This window comes from Moschus berezovskii, chromosome 15, assembly GCF_049115385.1.
Source record: "Moschus berezovskii isolate FMDL1 chromosome 15, NW_MosBer_1.0, whole genome shotgun sequence".
Classification (NCBI taxonomy): Eukaryota; Metazoa; Chordata; class Mammalia; order Artiodactyla; family Moschidae; genus Moschus; species Moschus berezovskii.
The window spans coordinates 19,542,887-19,558,930 of NC_142474.1; the positions used below are offsets into that span (position 1 = coordinate 19,542,887).

A 16,044-nucleotide genomic window follows, 5' to 3' on the forward strand; every position below is an offset into this window, starting at 1 on the left:
CTGACACATTTCTGTTGATTCATTCAGGAAAACAAGATATGAATCTAGACTCTTAGGAAACTAGAATCACAGAGCATGGAGCATATATAGTCTTTGCGATGTTTGGGGCTCATACTTAAAGGTAGATGAACCCTGAACCATGCAGGAAACATTTATTGAGTTCTCATTGTATGACAGGACCTATGCTAAGTGTTGCAAGTAGAACTGAATAAAACATCTTCTGTCCTCAGGGTGTTTATAGCGTAATATAGCCTTCTATGTTATGAAAGAAAAAGAGTCACCTTTCTCTGTGACTGAGAATCCAAGAGTTTGTGCATGATTAGGTGGAATCTGTGGAAGTGTGTGGGAGAGTATGTGTTTTTATGTATTTAGAATTTGAGAGAGTTACAAGTTATTTGCTACCTTTGTAGCAGTCCTGAAATTTCTTCTTTAGAGATTGAACCCACTTTCTGTCACAGAAAGTTAGAATTGAGTTGGTACTCTCATTTTAAGCTGAGGAAACTGTAGAGTTCACAGAAAGAAAGCAGTTTGCCCATTGGTCAAGTAGCAGTGGGCAAATCTGACTCCCCAGGTCAGTGCTATTTTCACCTCACTAGCAGCTTTCAGACTTTTTCTGCTGTAGAAACTTTTATTCAAATAAGCCAGGAAAGCACAGCTGCTGTGATTGAAGGAGAGTCTTAAGTACGTGAAATTATACCCGATCATTCACTTCCAGCCTACCACAGTAGCTCTTGAAGATGTGCAGCAGGATAGAGAAGCTCAGTTTATAAAGCCTTTTTTTTCTGAACTGCAGCTGAAGACTTGGCCTTGGAGAATTGGAACTGGGTGTTTATCCCAGCACTGCCGCTTGGTGTTTACCCCAAGCGAGTCGCTGTACCTCTCCATGCAACAGCTACTTCACTGAGATAATAGTCCCTATACTCTTTTGAGATCTTGCTTGAAGATGGATGAGCCCTGAGCACTGTAGCAGACTTTCACTGAGTTCCTGTTGTGTGTCAGGACCTATGTTGTTGGGCTATTTTGGAGTACTGTATAGTAAATGGAAAATACCCAACCTGAAACCTAGGGAGTTAAATAAATTTAGTTCTCCACAGAAGTCTGAGCATTTGGTGTTAAGGCAGCTTGATGAGAGATTATAGGTGACACTGTTGCCTCTATTGAAGAGCCAGAAGAGTGGGCAGAGTATAGCCAAGTTGCATATAGTTAGTGCAAGAAAGACCAGACCTAGGATGAGACTCTTGAAATCTGAGTTCTAATCTCAACTTCTGGTCAGATGTCTTAATAGTTACTGGCCTTAGTTATCTGTAAACATATTTATGTCCAAGAAACAATATTACAGATCCCTTCCAACCTTAAAATGTTAAGACTCCATTAAGCCAATGTCAGCACACTAATTGCAAGCTCTCCTAGTATCTGGCAAACAGCAGGCATATTTACTAAGTATCTCTGAAAAGTGAGTGTAAATTTTAGTGATGTATGTAGTTCATTATCAATATAGGAAACTTAAAAGCTTTAGGTTAAAATTAGATTGGTGTTTAATGAAGGACACTGTGATAAAATATACAATATAAAGTTTCAAGAATAATCAATTAGGGGGTTCGATCCCTGGGTCGGGAAGATCCCCTGGAGAAGGAAATGGTAACCCACTCCAGTATTCTTACCTGGAGAATCCCGTGGACGGAGAAGCCTGGTAGGCTACAATCCACGGGGTCGCAAAGAGTCGGACACGACTGAGCGACTGAACCGAACGGAACGGAATGATCTGTAGTCACAGTAACATTTTAACACCTAGGTATCTTTTTTTAATGCCAAGCATACTTAAAATCAGAATGTTTTTTCTCTGTTGTCCATTGGGACAGTGGATGCAAACAAAATTTAATATTTAGTTAAACTAAACAAATTTTTCTAGGGAAAGAGACTGTAACTACCCTCTAAAACTATAATAAATGATTTTAGAATTGTGTATCTAGAATGTCTTAGACTAAATTATTATCAACACTACTTTATTCTCTTTGCATTGGCAACAGAAAGTTGACTGATAAGCAGGAGTCTTTTGAAATGAAAACCACATCCATAACCAGTTTTTTTTCATAGCTTCATGGAATCCCAAGATTAGTGAGGTACCATAGTAGTCATTTAGTCATATGTCATTATTGATGTTTTGAACTGATAATTCTCTCCTATGGGGAGCTGTCCTGTGCCTTGTAGGATGTTCAGCAGCACCCCTGGCCTCTGCCTATCAGGTGCCAGTAGCACCACCACACCTTCCTCCTAGTTGTTCCAACAAACTATATCCAGACCTTTCCAGATATCCCTTAGGGGACAAAATTGCCCCCAGTTGTGAAGCATGACTCTAGTCAAGATTCCCACATCGTGCTAGAATGTATTCTACAGTATCACTCCTGAACATGTTAGCCAGCTTAAACGTTTCTGGGGATAGGAAGCTGATTGTAGACTAAGAAAACCTATTTCTTTTTATTTCCCAGGAACTTTCTTACTGTACAATTACCATCTTTAGAAAGTGGGGTGGGGTTCCAAAGAAACAAGTCCATTTTTAACAGGTAAACATTTGCCTAACCGCCCTGTCTCAGCTGTAGAACATCTGAAAATGTCGGATAAAATAGAACATTTAATGCACAGATGTGCTTGTAAGACAATAAGGAAAAATCCTCAGGGCAAGAACAAAGAAGAACATTTAAATAACAGTGAACATGTGAGGGGAGAAGGAAATGGCAACCCACTCCAGTATTCTTGCCTGGAGAATCCCAGGGAGCCTGATGGGCTGCCGTCTATGGGGTCACACAGAATCAGACACAACTGATGCGACTTAGCAGCAGCAGCAGAGCACATGAAGAGATGCTGCAGGAGCCAAGGGATTTGAGTTTTAATGGCCAAGAGGATAAAATAGGAAGCCTTGCCTTGGGTCCACATAAAGAAGGAAGTTAGAATTCAGAATCCTTCATGAAGCCAGTATTTTCAGTAAAAGGTAAATAAGGAAAAGTTTCACTCTCTGGCACAGGAAGCCAAAGGCAAAACCTGTCTCTCTTGGTCTGGGCTCTAGTTGAGTGGGGGAAAGAGTGGCTATAGAATTGTCTTCTCTATCCTCATACATGTTGGACATGTGTCTTTGAAATGACCCAGGAACAGCAAAGCTAAGTTATTAAGTGGTTCTAAAGTGATAATAACCACTGAAGCTCTCACCCCAAACCATTGCAGATTTCTCATACTTACTGCCTGTTATAAACGAGCTTATTCTCCAAATTTGTAAAATTTAAGATTATACTGTCTTTCCAGAATTCTAGGTAATAGGAATATTAGCATGTTTAATGAAAATTCTAAGAAGAGAACAAGACACTATCAAAACACAAAGAGAATTTAGGGGAAAAATAGAATCTACAGAAATTTTAAAATTATTGAAGTGAATAACTTATTCAGCCAATTAGAGACAACGGAATTGGAAGGTGAATTTGAAAAAATTACCCAGAATGCAACAGACAGTAAATAAATAGATGGAAATATGAAAGAAGTCAAGAGAAGTGAAGGATAAAATGAAAAAGCTTAATATATATCCCTGAAAACAGTTCCAGAAGAAGATAAATTGAGGAGTGACGATAGTAAGAGAATGGCTGAAATTTTTCCAGAATTGATGAAAGACATGAGTCCTCAGATTCAGAAGTCCAATAATTCTGAGCCCTACAAAAAATAAATGCACATCTAGACACAAAATTGTAAAACTGCAGAGCAGAAAGACAGAGAGAATGTTAAAAGCAATTCAAAATAAGGCACCAGTGATTTACAAAGGGAAGATTATCAGACCCACAGCTAATTTCTCAGTGGCAACATTGATGCCATGAAACATGAGGATAATATTTTCAAAGTAATGAGAAAATTAGCAGCCTAGAATTTTAAACAAAAGCTATAGTATCAAGAGTAGTATGAATTAAAGACCTTTTTAAAGAGACTAAGAGAATTTACTATTAACAGACCCTTGCTAATTGAACTGCTCAAGGATGTACTTCAGGAAGAAGAAAATTGAACCTAAGATGGAAGAAATAAGAGCTAAGAAGGAATGGTGAGCTAAATAATTGGTAAACATTGGGTAAATGTAAATAAACATTAGCTTACTTAGTAATAATGATGATCATACATGACCTTTAGATATGTCTGTTGACATTTTTAAAATATCACTAAAATAATAGAAATAGAAGGTATAATTTCTAAACTAGTAGTGGAGGGATTGAAAGGAAGTACACGATGAAAAAAAGTCCAATAAAATTCAGGAGAAGTAGGAAAACAGCACAGAAAAAAAGGGTAAAAAACAGTGATAGCATAAAATGATAAAATATACCAGTAATTAACAATAAATGCAAGTGGATTATAAGCACTGATAAAAAGAAAGTGATTAATCAGATTGAGTAATTCAGATTTAGCTATGTACTTTTAGAGGAATCATATAAAACATAAGGTCTCAGTTCATAGTTAAAAGGATAGAAGAAAATAGAGAATCCAGGTGAATATTAACCAAGAAAAAGAAGTATGACAATATTTTTATCAGATAAAAAGCATTACTAGAAATAAAAAGGATGACTGTATAATATAAAAGGAAAAATCCAGGAAGATAACTAAACTTTTGTGTTTTTAATAAACTAGCTTCAAATACGTGAAGTAAAAATGGCCTGGATTCATGTAGATAGCAAGTCTTAAGGAAGATTTTTCACACCTTCTATAGTAATTGATGGATCGAACACAAATTAGTAAGGATAAAGAAAGCTCAAATAACATAATTAAAATAGTTTGAGATAATGGACATATTTAGAAACTGTACTAATAATTCAAGAATTCTTAATCTTCTCACAAATGACATTTGTATAAACTGATTATTTTATTCCAAAAGCAAGTTTCAGTAAATACCAAATACAGGTATCACACAGGTCATTTTCTCTGACCATAGTGCGGTTAAGTCAGTGGCCAAAAAGAAGAAAAAACTAAAATACCCCATGTTTTTAGAAGTTTTAAAATGTATTGTAAATACCCAGTGATTTTTTTTAAAAAAAGCATTCAAGATGGACATAAGAAAATATTTAGAAGGAAATAATGAGAATAGTTCCCCAGTGGCTCAGCAGGTTTAGAACCTGCCTGCATTGCAGGAGATGGCAGGTTCGATCCCTGGGTCAGGAAGATTCCCTGGAGGAAGAAATGGCAACCCACTCCAGTATTCTTGCCTGGAAAATTTCATGGACAGAGGAGCCCAGCAGGCTACAGTCCATGGGGCACAAAGAGTCAGATACAACTGAGCACATAACATGGCAATGAAAATAGTACATATCAAAACTTGTGAGATGTAGACTAGAAAATTTGACTCCTCAGATACTTAGAGCAGACCTCAGATACTTAGAGCAGTCTGAAAATTAAAAGACTTAAGTGTCTGACATAAGAATGAGATAAATAACAGCAAAGTAATAATTTAGGAGGAAGGAAATAGTAAAGGTAAGAGAAGAAATAAGTAAAGTATGAATTAAAAAACCTAATGGAACAGAGCAGCAAAACCAAAAGATGTTTCTCTGAAAAGACAACTAAAATTATTGATCCTGTTGGCCTCCCTGGTGGCTCAAAAATTATTGATCCTAGTAAGACAAATAAGAGAGAGAGGCATGAGCAGTGTAAAGAATGAAAAAAAGTGTACACTTTAAAGGGTGTATTTTATTATGGTATGTGAATTATATCTCAGTTTTTAGAAAGAATGGGAAAACAATATTCCGTGAATAACTTTATGCTAATAAATTTGAAAGCATTGGCAAATTAACAAGTTTCTTGAAAGTATAATTTAACTTAAACTGACTTAGTAAGACATATCAAATGAAAAATCTACAACTACTTAAGAAATAATAATCTGTCTCCCTGTGAATCAACTAGTATAACCACAGGTTCAGATGACTTTACAGGTGAATTTTACTAAATATTTAAAGAACAGATACACATATTCTTTCAGAGCATAGAAAAAGAGGAAAGATGCTTTCCAACTCACTTCGAAATTGTTTTCATCATGATGCTAAAATTAGGACGAGAGCAGAGGATAATTGTAAGTTGTTTTCACTTATAAAGGTAGATGCTATTAATAAATCCTAGAAAATCTGATAGTATCAGAAGTTAGCAAGATGTGAATCAACTGCTTCAGAACTGTGAGTTCTCAAACTGCTAGTGAAAGTATAAATTGGTATAACCACTTTTGAGTGCAGTTTACCAATATCTAGTAAAATTGAAGATGCTTATACTTTAAAACCTAGCGATTTTAAGTATGTAGTCTAAAGAGACTCTTATATGTCTATGGAATACAGGATAAATACATGCCATTGCAAAATTCTAAGGATGAAAAGTTAGTGTTCATCAGCAGGCGAATGGATGTATTGACTCCATAAAATGGGGCACTGTTACAGTCAGGATGGGTGACTCTCAAAAAAATTATATTAAGTGAAAAGGGAAATTGAACAATACATATCAAATGGTGTCACTTATTCAAAGATTAAAAGCATTCAAAAAGTATATTGCAGTTTATATATGTAGAAAAGATAAAAACTTGGAACTGTTAACCCCAGATGTAAGATAAGAAGGAGGAAATGGAATGAGTTCGGGAAGGAGTAGGAGGCTTCTTATATATATTTGCATATATATATGAAGCAGGCAGGGTAGAATGTTTACATTTAAATAAGGTAGATGGTGGCTTAAAAATTTTCTATACCTTTTTACATCTTTGAAATATTTCATTAAAAACAAGCATTGTGTCAATTCCAGTACTCTGTTCTAGAGATTTTTTTTTTTTCTCTAGGATTAATAAGGATGACCAGCCCTGCCACTGTTATGATACCCCAGGGTGGAAACGTGTCATCTTCCATGATGGCACCAGGCCCCAATTCAGAACTGCAGCCCAGGACTCCTCGCCCTGCTTCTCAGTCAGGTATTGACCTCCAACCTTTGAGAACTGAAGAGGCTGCACTCCCTGCACAGAGTATCATAGAATTCAGCTCTCTCTCTGGTGCCAGATTTCTAACTGCCCAGCTTAAATGCTGTTTTCTATATAAAATCTGCCCTAGTTTCTTCAAGCTGGAAGTCATTATTTCCTTTTCAAAATTTCTTCTCAGAGTTTCTCACTATTCTTATCAGTTATACCCCAACATTCCTAAAAATGTATTCCGTGGCCTACTTAATCCTGCTCCTCCATAACCGAGAATTCTGCAGTGAAGTAAATTTGGTTAATGTGTCCTACTAGATCCTCCCTCCCAGAGATCCAAAAGTAACATGTTTGAAGCACTGAAAGTCCTACAGTGAAGAAACTTGTCTAAGGCTGTCAGGTCCAGTGTCTCCCAAACCTGATTGACTTTATTTTTTGTTTTGTTTTCTTCTAATACTAATGAACATAGTTCCTCAGAATATGCATTGGAGAATACTGCTCTGCATAGTTTGTCTGGTTCTTATATCCACTTTAGAATCATACGCTCTTTATAGACAAGATTCAGTCTATCTCTCATCTCGGTAGTTGTTTTGCATTATAGTAAATGCTCACAAACATTAAATGATACCAGAAGATTTTACTCTGTTTTTGCAGAATTGCCAAAACTCTAGGATTGCTCTGGAATCTAGGTTGCAGTAAGTTAATTATTGCTTTGTTGACTATCTTTAAACAGATGCAATGGATCCACTCCTCTCTGGGCTCCATATACAGCAACAAAGTCATCCCTCAGGATCTTTAGCACCCCCGCACCACCCAATGCAGCCCGTCCCTGTGAACAGACAAATAAACCCAGCCAGTTTTCCCCAGCTGCAGCAGCAGCAGCAGCAACAGCAGCAGCAACAGCTGCAGGCAAGACCCCCACAGCAACATCAGCAGCAACAGCCACAGGGCATTCGACCCCAGTTTACTGCCCCAACTCAGGTGCCTGTTCCTCCAGGCTGGAACCAGCTGCCTTCCGGAGCCCTTCAGCCTCCTCCAGCCCAGAGTTCTCTGGGCACAATGACTGCAAATCAAGGGTGGAAGAAGGCTCCCTTGCCTGGCCCAATGCAACAGCAACTCCAGGCAAGACCATCCTTAGCCACGGTACAGACACCTTCCCACCCTCCCCCTCCATATCCCTTTGGCAGCCAGCAAGCTTCACAAGCCCATACAAACTTTCCTCAGATGAGCAACCCAGGCCAGTTCACAGCTCCTCAGATGAAGAGTTTGCAGGGAGGGCCCTCTAGGGTCCCGACCCCCCTGCAGCAGCCCCACCTCACCAACAAGTCTCCTGCCTCCTCACCCTCCTCCTTCCAGCAGGGATCCCCTGCTTCCTCCCCAACGGTTAACCAAACTCAGCAGCAGATGGGACCAAGGCCACCTCAAAATAACCCACTTCCCCAGGGATTTCAGCAGCCCGTCAGCTCTCCGGGTCGGAATCCTATGGTTCAACAGGGAAACGTGCCACCTAACTTCATGGTGATGCAGCAGCAACCACCAAATCAGGGGCCACAGAGTTTACATCCAGGCCTAGGAGGTGAGGAACACTGAAGCTATTTGTGTTGGTAAATTGACTGGAGCTAGATCTTAGTAGCACTTCAATTTTTAGAGTTAATGGAGGGAGTGAAATGAGGATGTAACTATTTGGTTTTGTGAATATAGTGATGACACTTGATATGACTTAGTTAACTTGATACATTATGCAGCATCTTACTGGTTATGTTTAAGCTAGTCCTCTGGATAAAAACACAGGTAAAATTCAATGTAGATATATGTTCATTTTGTTTTTCAAAATATTTTTGCCTGATCTTGTACTAGTAAATTAAGGCGTCCGGAAGAATCATGGTTTTATTAACAACTTAAGCTGCTCTGCTGCTGAAAAAATTAAGGTTGTGCAGTAGAGCAAAAATGAAAAGATGAGTGTAGGGTTTTGTTGGGGAAATGGCCCTTGTGGTTTTCAATTTTGATAATCCTAGTTAGCAAAAATATTATTAGCATGGTATTTGTTAAATTTGCTTAAAGTATTAAAGGGGAGTAAGTTCAGAAATCATTGACTTTTACAGTTTTATAATGCCAATGCCTGCTCCTTAGAGAGGGAATTCCACCAGTTATACCTAAAGGAGATTTATTTATTTATTTTGTAAGGTGCCTCTTGTATGAAGAAAAAGCAATGGAACTTAATGTGTGAGAGGTAAAACGATTACAGTAAAACTTATCCATCTCCATATTTATTATTTATTCTTATTAATCATTGATCTAGTGCACATGAATGTGCTTGGAGCTTTTCAGTAAGGTATAGAGAGTGTAATACTGTCACCTGATAAACATACCCCCCACCAAAAGACACCCATTGCCTATCCAGAAAAAAAAAAACCCTTGCATCTTTAGTGCAACATAGCAAAGGCATGTTCCCATGATTTCTGGTAAAATTAAATCGCTCATCAGTCTTTTCACTCTCTTGTAATTACTTTTACTGACATGCAGGCTGTAATATTCTAATCCTAAGATGTTTTGAGAAAAATGCAAGAATGTTTTGGCTCCAAACTTCACTGTTCTGGGCATCTAGCCTTGGATCAGTGGGGGCTGGGTAGTCCCTCCTGCAAATGTGATTACTGATATAATTACAATGGAAGCATGCAAATGGGGACTTGTCACTGCTAAAGAAAGGACAAATGCATATTTGTCTACAGAGCGTTTTTCAGGACATTGAAAATTTGGCCCTTAAATAAATGAACTAATTCAAGTGAGCTTAGGTCTTGATGCTTTCATAGAGCAAATGATGTGCTCACCTAGGTGATCTGGCCACATCCAGGCCTATGTTATAAACAGTGAATGGGTTCTGAGATTCTTCTTATTACAGATTTGTTTTCTGAAATTAAACCTTCCTATAAAAGAAAGTATTACTTTGGTAAGATTCCATTAGAGCACAGTTTTTGGTACCATAGCTGTCAGAATTTCAGCAAACCCTTTTGAGAGGAAGGTGTAATGATAAATTTAATATAACCTCTCTTTGATGCTCCTATAAATTGTTTCTGATCTCTTGTCTCTTCCAAAGAGACCAGCACAATACAGGGGAGAAATTTTTCCACAAAGAAAATTGTCATGTATTCCCTCAATGGACAAAAAAAAAAAAAATCACCTATCTGTGCTTAATATCAGGACCCAGGTCTTTGTTTAGTGTTTCTGATCAGTTTGTTTGAATATGAGAGAATTTAGCATATTCCTTTGGTACCTATGTTAAAGTATGTAAAGGTTTGGGGTCCGTTGTATTACAGAAAAGTGAGCCCTAAACCTTGCTGTGACGTGGCCTCAGATCACATTTAGGGAGCAGATTGCCATCTTTTCCTTGGCATGTTCAAAGTGTAAATTTTTTAGTATTTCTTTTTCATTTTGACAATGCTCATGTAAGAGATTGTGTTGATTTTTTTAACCATCTTTCCCAACCTTGTTAAAGATCCTACCAGTGTGACAGAGAGAGCTAAGCCAGTGGAGACTTCATGCAGCTCATCCTTCCTTATTCATTCCACATCTAAGCAAGAGTATAAATTTGCTAGGTAACTGCCTTACTCGTTGTTTTCTATTAAGGAATGCCTAAACGCCTCCCACCTGGCTTCTCAGCAGGACAGGCCAATCCGAACTTTATGCAAGGTCAGGTGCCTTCGACCACAGCAACTACCCCTGGGAATTCAGGAGCCCCTCAGCTGCAAGCGAGTCAAAATGTCCAGCATGCAGGTTTGTTTTCTATGACTTATTCAACCAGCATTTATTGAACGTTGTGTGGTAGGTAGACAACAAAGATATACAGAGAAATATAAGCCTTGATCCTTCCCCTTCGTTTCAGACCTATAAATATTCTTTCAGGGCAATAACTGTTATATTGAAAGTAGGTAAAATGTCTTGAAAAATCTAGAAACACCTAAAGAAAGGAGATAAACCTAGAGGCAGAGCTGGAGTCAGCATTTTTTTTTTCCTGAAAAGAACCAGGTGGTAAATATTTTAGGCTTCACAGGTTGTATGTTCTCTGTTGCAGCTACCTAACTTTGCTGTTGTAGCACCAAAGTAGCCATAGACAGTACATAAAACAATGGGCGTGCAATGTTCCACACTGCCTGTATGCTAATGCAAAACTATATTCCTGAGCTCTGAGTGAATTCGTGTCTATTTACAAGCTGGTAGTGGGCCTCATTTGATCCATGGATCATAGTTTCACTGACCTCTCAGTTAGTAAAAGGACAAAAGGTGTTTCTGGCAAAGGAGATGGTAGGTACAAAGGCATGGAGTTACATGACATTTTGAACAACTGCAGCATTTAAAATCTCTATAATTCATGTTAACATTGTATATGTTGAGTGTCTGAATTCTGGTTTACACGGTGGTGTTTGAAGACCAGGTTTTATCAATACAGGTGTAATGCCAATAGTGTATTGTATATAAGAAGACATTTAGGAGGGCATATTGTATACAGCAGAATGGCTAGAAAGTATTTGTAAGCAATATTGTATTAGCCCAGACTTCCTGTATCTGGTTGCTGTTAGGTAGCACATGATTAATCCTCTTACCCTTTCTCATAGGGAGTTTGGATTGAGGTAGCACAAATACTTTCTGAGCTCCCATGCCCATTTGGAGTTAGTTTAGTTGTGTGGTTCCACTGTTAATTGTAAATCACTAAGGAAGGAGAACAGTTTCAAACTACCTCTTGAAGGGCTACAGAAATGTAGGGCAAACCATGATTTTCCCCATCTGCTAGTGCAAAACTGTAATTCCTGAGCTATGTAAATCCACGTTCTATAGGAAGGTTTAAGACAGCTGGGACTCTGTGGGAGAGGGTGAAGGTGGAATGATTGGGGAGAATGGAATTGTAGCATGTATATTATCATAAGTGACCAGTCCAGGTTCGACGCATACATTTTCCTCTGTTCATTTCTTTGCATTTGTGCTTTTTTAATAAAATTCTTTTTTAGAAAAAAAAAAAAAAGACAGTAATAAAATCATTGATAATTCCTTCACATAAGCACTGCTGTTTTATATTTTTATATGGTGCCTTCCACATGCACTTACTGTTCTGATTTCTCCGTTTATCCCGTCTAAGATAGCTCTACTCTTGTCTGTCATTTCCTGTTCTCTTACTCTATTTCTCTTGTTAAGCTTTTACTTCTTCCTGTGAAAATACTTAGTCTGTTTGTTATTTTACTCTTGCCAACTAGACTCCAAGGGGTAAGGGATTTGGTCTGTCTTGTTTATTAATGTTACCTCAGTACCAGAAGTGCCTTGCACATATTAGGTACTCAATAGATGATTGTCGATTGAATGAATATATACTGGAATATTTAGTGCATATAGTATATACAGTGGTCATAGAATTCAGTTTAAGGCTGGTCTGGAAGATCTTAGGATTCAGTAAAAATCTAGATTATATGAACAAAGGACAGTTTGTCCCTTGCCTCCTGGCTGGAGCATGGACTGGCTTGATAACTTCATTGTGGCTATCACTTTTTAGTCCTCATTTAAAAATGAAAAGGGTGGGGAGGAGATAAAATAAACTAGAAGGTTATTCTGCAGAAAGGAAGAGAGAATATAAGCAGCTATAGAAAAATCCCAAAGACCTAACGGTAAGTATACACTGTGGCAAGCCAGGAAGTGTTCTTTGTCTGCACTGGAAATAATTAAGAAGACTAAAACATGTCCCACGTGGTCTACTAGGGACTGCCACAGGAGAGGGTCCCTGCAGTTTTATCATCCTTTGTCGACTGTCCTCTGCCTGCAGCTTCTTAATTGTCTGCCAGTTGACTTCCACCAAAGGCTCAGCTTCCAGATTAAGGTTAAATAATTTTTACCACATTGGGGTGGAGGAAACCTATCTTTAGGAAGTATTTGCTGTTCTTTTCTTTCAAGTGCAGCATCCAGATAACACATCCATAACCTTGGAGAGTCTTTATTATAGTTCCCCAAAGAGCATTGTTAAACGTCTTCTCAACTTTGCTGAGGTTTTCCTAAGAGGCTGCAGCACATTTTTTGTTTCCTGATTCATCTAAAGTAGAGCTTATCTCATTACCCCATAGCACTTTTCATTAATTTTCTTCATTTTAAGGTAGTTACAAGTTTTTTTTAAATAATGAGATGCTGCCTTTCTCTTTGTTTAGTCTAAGAGAAAGAAAACTATATTTATCTTCAAAATGTTATCAAGTTACCAAATAGGAATAAAGAAATGGTTTCTCTTTCTCTATTGTATGGTCACTGAGAATGTATGCCATAGTCACAGCCTCATACTATAGAAAACTCACAGAAATATGTTAAGTATGGCACATCTGTTTATGTTGATCACTGGATATGGGTGAGGGGTGTTTTTCTAATTAAGGTAATTTGAGAATCTTAATACCAACAAGATAATAGTATTTCTTCCTAAAACTGTGCCTTTTTTTTTTTTCAAGGTGGTCAAGGAGCTGGTCCTCCTCAAAACCAGATGCAGGTGTCCCACGGGCCACCAAATATGATGCAGCCCAGCCTCATGGGAATTCATGGCAACATGAACAACCAACAGGCTGGTAGTTCTGGGGTTCCTCAGGTGAACCTGGGCAACATGCAAAGCCAGCCCCAACAGGGCCCACCATCCCAACTGATGAGCATGCACCAGCAGATTGTGCCCTCCCAGGGCCAGATGGTCCAGCAACAAGGAACCTTGAACCCTCAGAACCCCATGATCCTTTCAAGGGCCCAGCTTATGCCGCAGGGTCAGATGATGGTGAATCCTCAAAGCCAAAATCTTGGGCCCTCGCCCCAAAGGATGACCCCACCCAAGCAGATGCTTCCCCAGCAGGGCCCCCAAATGATGGCCCCACATAACCAGATGATGGGGCCTCAGGGGCAAGTTTTGCTCCAGCAGAATCCAATGATAGAGCAGATCATGACCAATCAGATGCAGGGGAATAAGCAACAGTTTAACACTCAGAACCAATCTAATGTCATGCCGGGACCAGCACAGATAATGAGGGGACCAACGCCAAACTTGCAAGGAAACATGGTGCAGTTTACAGGACCGATGTCAGGACAGATGCTGCCGCAGCAAGGGCCCGTGAACAACAGCCCGTCTCAGGTTATGGGGATGCAGGGGCAGGCCTTGCGGCCACCAGGGCCCAGCCCCCACATGGCCCAGCAGCATGGTGATCCTGCTACGACAGCAAATAATGATGTCAGCTTGTCTCAGATGATGCCAGATGTTAGCATGCAGCAAAGCAACATGGTCCCCCCCCACGTGCAGGCCATGCAGGGGAACAGTGCCTCGGGAAACCACTTCTCAGGCCATGGGATGCCCTTCAATGCACCTTTCAATGGAGCACCCAGTGGAAATCAGATGTCCTGTGGTCAGAATCCAGGCTTCCCGGTCAATAAGGATGTCACGCTGACAAGCCCGTTGTTGGTCAACTTGTTGCAGAGTGATATCTCTGCAGGCCATTTCGGGGTAAACAATAAGCAAAACAATACCAACGCAAATAAACCGAAGAAGAAGAAGCCCCCTCGGAAGAAGAAAAATAGTCAGCAGGATCTAAAGTAGGTTGTGATAGTCTTGTCTGAAATCTTACTCATTTATTTCTATGTGGACAACTTTTTTTGATGGAAATTTTTGAGCATGTATAAGAACAGTATAATGAAATTCCTCATGCTTCAGATTTTCAGCTCATAATCTGTCTTGCATTCATTCATATTCTTCCCATTACCACTTGATTATTTTAAAGCAAGGTCACTTTAAATATTTCAGTGTGTACCTCTAAAAGATAAGGACAGGTTTTTGTTTTCTGTTTTTTATGACCACACAATGTGATTAGCACACTTGGAAAAAACTTCCAGGTGTTTTTCATATGCTTCCTTCATATTCTCACATATCCAGACAGTGTACAGATTCCCCTGATTATCTCAAAATAATTTTTTTTTTTTTACAATTTGTTCAAATAAGGAGCTAAACAGGGTTCATATATTGCAGTCAATTGATACATGTCTCTTACGTCTGTAGTCTCAGAGAGGATTGTGCCATTCAGAGCCTGAGAAGTAGCCAGTGCTATCACACTACAACTCTACAAAGCATGTCAGACTTATAATGACTGCTGGTGAACCAGAGAGGCTATATGTGTTTTAGGAATGAAAACTACTTATGGAGACTCCCTTCTGTCTCAAATAGAAATGGTTTTTTGTGCAAGTGCCTTTCTTTTAAAGGCTCTTTATCATCCTTCAGTTCAGTTCAGTCGTTAAAACCTCATGCTAAGATGATTAGACCTTTTCAATCAGTTACCCTTTTGGTAAAGGTGAGTTTTTTGCAAGATCACAGTGGGAAGGGCAATTAATTTATATTTCATTTCCTAAAGCTAAGTGTTAAGTCATACTTTTGGCTTTGATAAAATGATTCCCAAAGGAATATTGGTTAAACTGATTTTCTGCCTTTAATCACAAAACTGAAATCCAGAGACATTTATTACCAGAAAATTGACTAAGGAGTATAAAAATGGGTTAATTCAAGTAAATTACTAGAATTATAGAAGAGAATAGGGGAGCTTTAGTTAATCAAACATAAATGTTCAAAATAAAACCATCTACTGGATTGGCCAAAAAGTTTGTTCATAACATCTGGGAAAAAACTGGATGAACTTTTTGGCCAACCCAATACCTTTCCCTCAGTCTTCTTATAATATGCCTTTGGCTGTACTATAAAACTATATCATATTTACTTTCGTCTTGAATCTTATAAATCAAAATTCAATAATCATATATTAGCAACCTATATTTTTCCTGAATTCAAAATTAGTAAACTCTTTGGTTATCTGATTTTTCCAATAGCTCTTTCTAAGTTAAATTCTTTACTACTATCAATCTGTATGGGAATAACATTTTCTTTGGCAATATTTATTCCTCTTAGTAATCTAGGAGTAACACTGCAAGGTTCTTCAGTTGCCATTAGTATGGATTTTTGCTATCTGTACCAGCACTTAGGGAGTTGCTTACTTGAGTTGCTTAGGGAGTTGCTACAGATTGTGGAAAGGGCCTTATACCACGTCAGGGCTGGAGACAATAAG

At 38.6% G+C, this 16,044-nt stretch overlaps 1 protein-coding gene across 12 annotated transcripts in view; it reads left to right on the forward strand.

The window, feature by feature from the left end:
* Positions 1–16,044, forward strand: part of NCOA6 (nuclear receptor coactivator 6) — a 94,099-nt gene that overhangs the window by 52,254 nt on the left and 25,801 nt on the right. For 8 of the 12 annotated variants that reach the window (XR_008687246.2, XR_008687245.2, XM_055436038.2 and 5 more), the window contains 4 exons: positions 6,824–6,952; positions 7,680–8,522; positions 10,571–10,717; positions 13,414–14,530. Coding sequence is in view for 10 of the 12 variants with exons in the window: in XM_055436038.2 (XP_055292013.2) it covers positions 6,824–6,952; positions 7,680–8,522; positions 10,571–10,717; positions 13,414–14,530 (2,236 nt within the window). In the remaining 2 variants the exon portion in view is untranslated. Of the gene's footprint in view, positions 1–3,984; positions 4,073–6,823; positions 6,953–7,679; positions 8,523–10,570; positions 10,718–13,413; positions 14,531–16,044 lie in introns of all 12 variants that reach the window. The other 4 variants (XM_055436066.2, XM_055436046.2, XM_055436053.2 and 1 more) reach the window with 4 other exon arrangements.